Genomic DNA, 10,355 nt, shown 5'->3' on the forward strand with positions numbered 1-10,355 from the left:
AGCCCCCCGCCCCGCCCCGCCCCGCCCCGCCCCGCCGCACATGTGCTGCCTCGGTCCCTGCACACTTGCGCTGTCACTCAGCCCGCCGCGCTTCCAGTCCAGAGCGCGAGGTGCCCGCCGGACACCAAGCCGGACACTCGCCCTCGCGGCCCGCTGACCCGCATGGACGCCGCGCTCCTCCTGGCCCTCGGGCTGCTGGCGCAGGTAAGGGTCGGCACCCGTGGGGTCCCCGGCCGTGGGACGCTGTCCCAGGACCCCGGACGGCCTGCGAGGTGCAGGGGTGCAGCTCCCTCTCGGGGTGCTGTACTCAGGCTTGCGGAGCAGTGTCGCTGGACGAAGGAGCCAACCTGTGGTGCCAGGCTGGGGGACCGAGAGAGCAGGGCAGAGCCCCTCCTCCCTTCCAAGTTGGGGGCTGGTCTTGGTAGGGGCCGGGGGCAGCAGGAGACCCAGCGGTGTCTGGGGACTCCGGACCCCCAGTTGGCACCTGCCCCTCGCTACCTGTGGGTAATGTCCCTGCCCCTCCCCACTATCCTGGCCAACAGGGCAGCTGAGGACTTTGCCCTACAGGAACTGGAGTTCTGGGTCCCAGGACACACACACACACACACACACACACACACACACACACACACGTCCACAAGGTCGCAGTCCGGCCCGTGGCTGTGCTGCCTTTTGTCCATCTGCAGAGCCCAGCAGCTGTGTGGGCCCAGCCCACTACTGTCCACCTTGGTCTCCCCGCAGGGGCGTCGGAGCCCAGCCCAGGCCCTTCGGTTGCTGGCTGGTCAGTCTGTAGCTCTAGGCTGCTGGGGGAGGGGAAGTGCTCACCCCACTCAGTCGCCCCCGCAAGCACTGAGACAGAGCCGGCTTGGTCCCTCCCCTGCACGTACCAGGGGCTCCTGAGGCCCTTGGAGTCCCACAGACTCCACTGCCAGCTCAGGTTTCAGCCCCGGGCAGCTGAGCCAGCCCTGGCCAGCTAGACCCTCCAGCAGCTGCCCGGTTGACACCAGCCCCCCACCTTCAGACCCTCTCCTCCCGTGGGCACAGCAGCCCAGTCTGGCTGCCCAGACCTGCCCCCTGCAGCCTCTGCCTGATGCCAGCCCTCGGCCTGGACACCTGGGCCCACCCTGAGATCCCCTGGTGCAGCTGCTTGCTCTGGTGCCTGCTCCCCAGGTGGTGCAGGGGCAGCATCACACCAGCCCCCAAGACAGGGCACTTGCTCACGCATTCCTGGGGTCCCCACTGCTTTGGGCTTGGGGGTTCAGGGCGTCTGCCTTTCAGCAGGTCCTGTTCTGCTGCGGGGTGGGGGCTGGAGGCTCCTCTCCCTCCCGTTTGCTCCTGGTTCCCCTCACGGGGCAGCTGGAGACCCAGGGTCAGCTCCATCCGGGCTCTTGTCAGCACACACAGTGGTCTGTGAGCTCCTGCCCGCTCTTGCACACCAGCTTGGCCTTCAGGACTTGGTCCAGCCTGGTCACTTCTTCCGCGCCTCCAAGAGCCCAGGATGGGTGGCCGGCCCTGGCTGGGGGCTGCAGACCGACTCTGAGCAATGTGCCTGCCCTGCACCTTCTGTCAGGGCTCAAATGCTCAAGGCCAGTGTCTGGACTGTGTTCCAGAGCTGGCCATCAGTCCTCCCCTGCACCCACTGTGTCCCCAGTTGCTGGCCCTACACTTGGGACCCCACCGTTGGGGGGAGAGCTGAGGCGGGCAGACAGACCCTTCCTGCTGGTGAGGGCCCCTTGAGAGGGCAGGGTGTCCACCACACAGGCCTCTGTCCTTTAGTCCCTGTAACAGTGACTGTGCCCGGGGGGCCTGGGGCAGCCTGCAGATGGGAGGGAACAGCTGCTCCCCTGTTCCCCTCCTCCGAGGCCCTGGGCAGCTGGAGAGGGCGGGCCCCCGGGCCAGCCTGACAGCTGGTCCATTCCTGGCGTGCTGGCCGTCCAGGAACAGGGGCCCTGAATTCCCGCCTGCGGAGGGTGGGGTCAGCCTGGGAAGGCTGTGGGGCATGGGGGGGCTTCCTGTCCCCATCCCAAGAGGACCCTTCCCATGCTCCTGCCAGCATGCAGGAGCCCCTTCTTTCAGGGTCAGCCCCAGAACTACTTCCCGAGCACCAGTCAAGATCTGGCCAGGTCTGGCAGCCTCTCAGAACTGGCTCCACAGCCACAGTCCTGACCAGGGCTTGAAGGGGCCTGAGAGGCCACCGGCTCTGTCCCAGTGGCGAGAAAGGGGACATCTGCAGTCCACCTCCCTGGCGGGCAACACCTTGACCAGGCCCGATGGTCTTCCCACCTCAGTGTTAGCAAGGCCCTGGCCTCTGTCCTGTCTGTCCTGGACAGACGCAGGGAGGTGACCCAGAAGCTTGGGTCTGGAGTAGTGGCCCTGGTTGTCCTTAGGGCATCCAGCTGGTTCTGAGGGTCCTGGGTAAGGGTAGGTCAGCGTGAGCCTGGGTGTCCCTGGGCCTCTCCTCCAGGAAGAGGGCCTGGCTTGGTGTGAGGGCAGAGAGGTGGGGACCGGAGTCTGAGGGCGAGGTACTTTTCTCTGTTGCTTCTGTGCAGGGCTGTGCCAGCCGGCCGTCCCTGTGGCTTTGTCTGGGACTCCTGATGTTCTCAGGCCCCAAGACGGACCAGGCCCTGCCTCTGGGAAGGGGTGGGGCAGGGAAGAGAGAGTGAGCTGTACAAATGCTCCGGAGAGCCAGCAGCTGGCCCAGCCCCCCAACAGCACCCACCACGTCCACCACAGCCTCTGCTACATGAGGGGCGTGTGGCTGTGGGCATCCAGAGACTGGGACATGGCTCGAGTTTGGCCCTGCTGGACGTGAAGGCTGTGGCCAGGGCAATGGGTCACTGTCCTAGGCCCAAAGGCCTGGGGTGAACACTGTCATGTCTGCCCAGGGGCCTCTGGGAGAACAGCTCAGCCTTTCTGAACCTCTTTTAGAGCCATGAGATGACGTGTGTACCCCGTCTCCCAGGCCGTGAGGATGGCAGAGAGGGTGCTTGCCCGGGCCTGTGTGGAGCTGGCCAGGGAGGTGCAGGACAGTCCTGTGCCTCTCAAGGCTGTGCCCAGGATCCCTGCAGGGTGGGCAGGTTGGCGCATGGCAGGAGCCTGCCCTGACCTGGAAGCAGCTTGTGCCTGGCCGGCCCTGGCCAGCATGGAGGCAGCACGGCCATCTGTCAGACAGCAGTGTGTGGCCGGGGCCAAGAGCCTGGTGGCCTCCCCTCCCACCTGTGCACTGGGGCCATGAGGCGGGTGGAGGAGGGGCTGTGGGCGGGGCCTGGGGTCGGCAGCTCTGGGGAGCCAGGGAGGCTGCCCTGGCTTGGATGAGACTGTTCAGTGCGTCCTGCCAGCAAAGCTGACGGGGCCTGTGTGTGGCGGCCAGCACTGGACGCAGAGTGGGAAGGAAGGCTGTCCCTGGTGAGGGCCCAGGTGCCCGCAGGTCCTCCCCTCAGCCTGGGCCAGGTCCCAGCCCAGAACGCCCCCGGCTCTCCAAGGCCACTGCCCCCCATGTGCCCACCTGTCCGTGGACTTCAGTCCTAGCGGAAAACAGGTGAAGCAGAAGCCAGGGATCAGGTGGCCAGAGAAGGGCAGCCGGGGCCCTCGGCCTGTGATAGGAAGGAGGGAGGGCTATGCCCAAAGTCCCTGCTGCCAGCCCTGGATGAAGCCCCTGCAGTGGGGAGGGGCTGCCCCGTCCCCTGCCGATCCCATCTCGGGCTGACCGTCCCTGGTCAGCCTGCTCCATGCTCCCTGAGGTGCCTGGCACAAACCAGTGCCCTTGATAAACTGAGCATCGGCAGCACGGGCCTTCACTCCTGCAAGGTGGCACTGAGGCCTCAGGTCTCTGTGGTGAGGGATTTATAGGCACTAAACCTGCTGGATGCCCACACATGCCTCATCTGACAGAGCGGGCATCGCCCTCGTCACCCATGCCCACCAAGAGCCGGCAAGCCGTGTGGAGACCTGGGGCCGCCAAGGTCACCTCTGCCCCAACCCCAGCCCTTGGTGGCAGAGCCAGTCTGGAGGAGGGGACCCCACCACCCAGCTGTCCCCACTCTTCACTGGCAGGGTGCAGCCTGGGCCCCAGTCCCACCCCCTGGGGAGTAAAAGTACCTTGAGCCCCAGGAGCCCCCACTCCCAGGTACATGGGCAACTGACCCCTTGGGAAGTGAGGGGACAGGGAATCCTCTCATTGCCTCCCCACTCACCAGTCAGTGAACGCTGGCGGGGGAGGGCTCTAGGGTGCAGCCCCGCTCCAGAGGGCCCCAGGTGAGGCAGCACACAGAAGGCTCCCCTGGAGGGTGTGAAGGCCTCAAGCCTGGGTGTAGCCTGTGCCTCCTGGGCCACACAATCTGACCCTGCCCAGGCGACAGTGCCCCGGCTGCTGGCCTTGCTACCTGACAGTGGCCCCTGTGTTGCAGAGCCTGGACCTGTCCTGGGGGGACCCTGGGCGGCCCGGCATCTTGCACCCCTGGCGCCGGCTGCCTGCACCGGGCCGAGTGCGGAGAGCTTGGGTCATCCCACCTATCAGCGTGCCAGAGAACTACAAGGGGCTGCCCTACATGCTGGTGCAGGTGAGGCGGGCGGGGCGCTGTCCCCAAGGCCCTTCAGGGGAAGGAGGCTCACAGCTGGCCAAGCTGGGCCTGATGCCCAGACCCCAGCCCTCTGGTGGCTGGTGGGGTTGAGGGGTTTCCTGGCTGGGCACTGGCAGGTGCCGTGCAGACGGGGGTGCTCCTCCCACTTGTCCTCAGCCCCTGCTGCCCACAGATCAGATCGGACAAGCGGCAGCCAGGAGGGGTCATCTACAGTATCCAGGGCCCCGGTGTGGATGAGGAGCCCCTTGGTCTCTTCTCTGTGGAGAAGTTCTCAGGGCGGGTGTTCCTCAACGCAGAGCTGGACCGGGAGAAGACGGCCTCCTACAGGGTGGGCACCCCCACCCCGCCCCCCCACCCCACCTCTCTCCCACCTCTCTCCCACCTCTCTCCCATCTCTCTGAGGCCCACCTGGGGCAGGCAAGCGCATGGAGGCCCTGAGGCTGGAACCGCACCCCCTGTACCTGCAGGGTTCAGTGTTGTGCTGACCCTGGCTGTGCCTTCCTGACTCAGCCTCTTGGGGAACTGAGGTTTCCTTTTATCTGCCCTGAGTCTACCTCCAGAGTCTAGGCACTAGCTCTGGTTCCTTATGCAGAAATCCTGAGCACATTCTTTACCTGGAAGTGACACGATGCCATTCACCCAGGATAAGCAGTTTAAAATTCCACGTGCACCTGGGAATTAAAATACACCTCAGAAGAAGCCCAAACCCCAAACCTCACAGAACGAGGACAGGAGAGCAGGCTCCAAGGAAGGCCCGGCTAGCCTGCTCTCTGCCGGCACAGCTCAAGGTCTTCGCCCTGGACCTGGGAGGATCCGTCCTGGAGGAGCCCACGGACCTGGAGATCGTGGTTGTGGATCAGAACGACAACCGGCCGGCCTTCGTGCGGGAGGTGTTCGCCGGCCGCGTGCTGGAGGGTGCGGCCCCAGGTGAGCCCAGTGGAAGGTGGTGTGCAGGACTCCCCATGGAGGACTCAGGCCCAGCACCCTCACCCCAGCCCCGCTCTAGCACCCCCTCCAAGGTCTGGACTGAGCAGAGCCCCACACAAGGCGCTTTGGCCCTGCATGGGTCTCAGCACCTCCTGAACACAGGGGAGACGCTTGGTGGCAAAGCCATGGTTTCTCTTCCTCTCCCACTTGGGGTTATGTTTGTTTGACATAAAATTCACCATTTAAGCCAGGGGTAGTGGCACGTGCCTGTCATCTCAGTGCCCTGGTAGGCTGAGGCAGGAGGATCAAACATTGGAGCCCAGCCTGGGCAACTTAGAGACTTGGCAAGAACTTGTCTCAAAACAAAAAAAAGGGCTGGGGATGTAGCTCAGTGCCAAAGCCCTGGGTTCAAACCCCAATACCATAAAAAAGAAAAGTTAACCATTTAGTGAACAGCTGAGCACCATCCGCAAGGCCTTGTGGGAGATGCTGTCTCCACAGCAGAGGAGACCCCCTGGCAAGGAGCAGCAGTGTAGCCCGGACGACTCTGCCCTCCCTCCCCCTGGGTCCCCTGGCTGGGGCCACCCTGCCCCTCTGCCCCGTCCCTGCCTGCTCAGCCCCTGTGAGCCCTTTGGAAAGTCGAGAGCCTGGTGAGCGGCTGGGCCCGGGCCACTCTGCCGAGAAGGGTTGTTCTATTTCACCTCCTGTGGTGTTCAGGTTCGAAGCAACAATCTCATTTTTACTTTTGGCTTTTTTATTTCAACATAATTTCAGACTTACAGAAAAGTTGCAAAGAATTCCTGGGCATGGTTTGGGCTGTCTGTCTGTTCCTATTGGCCTTTTTCTGCATCCCGCTGACCTTGGCTGGACTCTGCCACTCAGCCGTGGAATGGCCAAACGATGAGACGTTAATGTTCACATAAGACTGACCCTCATCTCAGACTATATTCAGTTTCAATTCCCATGTTGTCATAGAGCGGCTCCTGGTCACATGTGTCATGGGTGGTGGCTTTTTTGTTTTGCTTTTTGAGACAGGGTCTCACTTTGTAGCCCAGGCTGGCCTTGAACTCACAGTGATCATTCTGCCTCAGCTTCCCGAGTGCTGAGATTACAGACGTGTGCCACCACTCCCAGCCTTGGCTCCATTTCTGAGTCCTAGTGGCTCTCCAGAAACCCCATCTTCTGGGCATGGTGGCACACTTAGGAGGCTGAGGCAGGAGGATTGTTCTGAGTTCAAGGCCAGCCTGGGCTACCTAGTGAGTTCAAGGCCAGCCTGCACTACATAGAGAGACTCTGTCTCAAAAAACAAACAAAATAAAAAATAAAAGTAGAAAACCAGAATTCTCTGTCTGTCCCTGCATGCCACCCCCTTCTCCACTGGGCCTGGTCCCTGTGTCCCAGCCAGTTCCGCAGCAACCCCAGGGGTCTGGTCACCTGCATGGGGCAGCTATCTCACCCTGGACCCTAGGCGAGGAGGCACTGGAGCGCTTTGCCCGCTCAGAGCTTGCCCAGCCCAGCCTGCTGCGTGCAGCGGGGTCTCCCTGCCGATGCTCTCCCCTGGGCCCCCAAGGTCCCGGTACAGGTGGGGTGTCAGCTCTGCTGCAGCCTCTCGGGGGCCTGGAAGAGACTGGCAGCAGGGGACAGATGTCTGTGTCCAGGCCTCAGGTGTCGCCGCTGCCCCCCAGGGCGCAATCCCCGCCACTGGGAACTGGTAGGCTCCGCTGCTTTTCCCCTCCTCACTGTCCCCACTCCCTCTGCCCCTGAGTCTGCGGCCCCAGCCGGACCTCGCCCCTTGAGCTTGTCCTGCTGAGGTGGGAGGGATATCCCTTTGCCTGGCACTGTCCTTGCTGTTTGCCGTGGGGCCAGGCAGCGCCTTCCAGGGTGCCACATGCAGCGCTCACCCCCCGCCCCCACGGCAGTGTTTCCCGGCCACTGCTCTGGCCTGGCCCTGCCTGGCCTGTGGAAGATGAGTTGGCTCCTGATGAGCCTGATGCTCTGGCCACTGAGCTGCGGGTGCAGGGCAGCATCTGACTCCATCACACTAGGTCAGACCTGGGGTGCTGTGCCCATGCGTGCCCGCCATCCCCCACGCCCCATCCTCCCCAGGCACCTATGTGACTAGAGCTGAGGCCACCGACGCCGATGACCCCGACACGGACAATGCGGCGCTGCACTACTCCATCCTGGAGCAGGGCAGCCCTGAGCTCTTCAGCATCCATGCGCGCACGGGGGAGATCCGCACGGTGCACGTGGGGCTGGACCGCGAGGTGAGGGCGGCAGGCGTGCGCCTGCCCAGGCCTCTGCAGCTGCATGGGTCCCTGTCTCACATAAAAATGTGGCTCTGCAGAGCCCAGGTGCACCCCCAGGGCCCCACAGATGTTTTCTTGGTCTGGCAATGACAGCTTAGGCCTGCTGTGCAAGGCACACGGAGCCCAGAATGCTGGCAGCAGAGGCCTCCCTCCCCTCAGCCCGGCTCCCACTCCCCTCTGCCTCTGGCCTGGCCACGTGCCTCCCCCAGGCTGGCACTGCGTTGAGGTCCCTCAGTGCCCATGTCCAGCACCACAACTGACCTCTTGCCACTTAGAGGCTGGGCAGAGCTGACGGCAGTGCGAGGTGCCAAGCTCTTGGGACGCCCCAACCTATAGTGCCCCGCCAGCCTGGGCCTTCACCCCACCTGCATCCCCTCCTCCTCCTCCTTTTATGTGGTACTAGGACTAGAACCCAGAGCCTCATACTGAGCTGTATCTCCAACCCTCTGTTTATTATTTATTTTGAAACAGGGTCTTGCTAAGTTGCCCAGGCTGGGCTCAAATTTGGGATCCTCCTCCCCCAGCCTCCCAGAGTGCTGCAATGACAGGTGTGTGCCACCAGGCACAGCTGCATCACATCTTCTGATCCCATGTCACCATGTCCCCAGGCGGTCGCCGTGTACAACCTGACACTGCAGGTGGCAGACATGTCTGGAGAAGGCCTCACTGCCACAGCCTCAGCCATCATCTCTGTGGATGACATCAATGACAATGCCCCTGAGTTCACCAGGGATGAGGTGCTGCCTCTGCCCACCCTATCCCAGGCTGCCCGTCCCTCCTGGGCCCTGGCAGTGGGCAGCAGTGTGGGGCATTCCAGGGAAGGGTACTGTGGAGGGCAGAGTGGGAGAAGAGGTCCTGCAGCAGGTGCCTGTGTGCAGCCTAAGGCCCTGGGGAGGGGCGGCTATGGCCTCTGGGTCTCACTAGGTGGGAGGGGCAGCCAGCTGTCCCTGGGCAGTGGGGGCACCAGCATGGGAGGGAGGAGGGTGGTCAGCTGGGCGCTCTGTGGAGCCCCCTCCCTTTTCCACCCGGAGTAACCAGGCCTGGCTCCCCCAGTTCTCCATGGAAGCCACAGAGGCTGTCAGTGGAGTGGATGTGGGGCGACTGGAGGTGGAGGACAGGGACCTGCCCGGCTCCCCCAACTGGGTAGCCAACTTCACCATCCTGGAGGGTGACCCCAGTGGACACTTCGGCATCCGAACAGACCCCAGAACAAACGAGGGTGTGCTGTCTGTGGTGAAGGTGAGCCACCCTCTTGGCATGACAGGTGTGATCCGTGTGAGATCATGTCACACACCAGAGGAACAAGCCCACATGCACACATGTGTACACACGCCTGTCTGTTGGTGCACAGGAGGTTTATTGCAAGAAACCAGCTCTGCTGTCCCAGGTAGGCTGAGAACCTGCTCACAGGTGTTTTCTTGAGCAACACCCCGCCCCCGTGAGGGGGCCCCCCAGCTTGGTGTCCACATAGCAGCACCTAGGGGGACACTGGCCCAGCCCACTGGGACCACAGCCTGCGTCACACGTGAGCCCGACCCCACCCTGCAGGCTCATTTTGAGTGCCGGGCGTTCATCTTATTTTTGCATCGTTCTTTGCAGTGTTGGTTTTGTCAGGGTTGAAGAGGAATACGGGGTGGAGGTTCAGGACCAACCCAGGGGGTCTGGGAGGAGCAAGGTCGCACCTGGCTGAACCCTGAGCGGCGGCCGCTTTGCCTCCTCAGCCCTTGGACTATGAGAGCCACGCACACTACGAGCTCAGGGTGTCCGTGCAGAATGAGGCCCCGCTGCAGGCCGCCCCAACCCGGATCCAGCGGGGCCAGGCCAGGCTCAGCATCCGGGTGCAGGACATCAACGAGCCGCCTGTGTTCCCCGAGAACCCACTGAGAACCAGCCTGGCTGAGGGGGCAGCGCCAGGGACCTTCGTGGCCACCTTCTCCGCGCAAGACCCAGATGTGGAGCAGCTGCAGAGGGTCAGGTGGGCCCTGGGCGCCTGGTACCCTCGTTTCGGTCAGGGATGCAGAGGTCCAGACCTTCACAGGTCTTGGCTCCACCCCTGTGTCCCCGGGTGTACATGAACAAGGCCGCCCTGTCACCCCCAGCCAGTCTCCATAGCACCCCTGTCCACCTCCAGCCCTGCTCAGGGGCAGGACCCCGAGCCACTCAGCTCCCTGCTCTGAGCCTCAGAGCCCTCGTGCGGGAGCGCGAAGGCCAGCGCAGACTGCAGGGGACACCCCCAAAGGCTCCTGGGAGCTGCGGGGGAACACAGCCCCGCGTGCACCTGTGTGGCGCGTCGCGTGTGCATGGTGTGTGCGCGAGGAGTGTGAGTCCGCGCCGCCCTCTCAGAGGCCCCGTGGCCCTAACAGCTACTCCAAGGACTACGACCCGGAGGACTGGCTGCAGGTGGACGGGGCCACTGGCAGGGTGCAGACGCAGCGGGCGCTGAGCCCCGCCTCCCCGTTCCTGAAGGACGGCTGGTACCGGGCCGTCGTCCTGGCCCTGGACGACGGTGAGGGGCGGCGGCCCTGGGGGCGGGCGGGCG

General features: G+C 63.6%; 1 protein-coding gene across 1 annotated transcript in view; it reads left to right on the forward strand.

Moving 5' to 3' along the window:
• Nucleotides 1-11: 11 nt before the first annotated feature.
• Nucleotides 12-10,355, forward strand: part of Cdh15 (cadherin 15, type 1, M-cadherin (myotubule)) — a gene marked incomplete at its 5' end in the record, with an annotated part of 12,512 nt that continues 2,168 nt past the window's right edge. The window contains 9 exon segments of the mRNA XM_013507987.1: nucleotides 12-204; nucleotides 4,407-4,559; nucleotides 4,753-4,908; nucleotides 5,363-5,507; nucleotides 7,614-7,774; nucleotides 8,425-8,553; nucleotides 8,870-9,055; nucleotides 9,538-9,791; nucleotides 10,180-10,322. Of these exon segments, the coding sequence (XP_013363441.1) occupies nucleotides 163-204; nucleotides 4,407-4,559; nucleotides 4,753-4,908; nucleotides 5,363-5,507; nucleotides 7,614-7,774; nucleotides 8,425-8,553; nucleotides 8,870-9,055; nucleotides 9,538-9,791; nucleotides 10,180-10,322 (1,369 nt within the window).

This window comes from Chinchilla lanigera, unplaced genomic scaffold (genome assembly GCF_000276665.1).
Source record: "Chinchilla lanigera isolate Chin_1 unplaced genomic scaffold, ChiLan1.0 scaffold00140, whole genome shotgun sequence".
Classification (NCBI taxonomy): domain Eukaryota; kingdom Metazoa; phylum Chordata; class Mammalia; order Rodentia; family Chinchillidae; genus Chinchilla; species Chinchilla lanigera.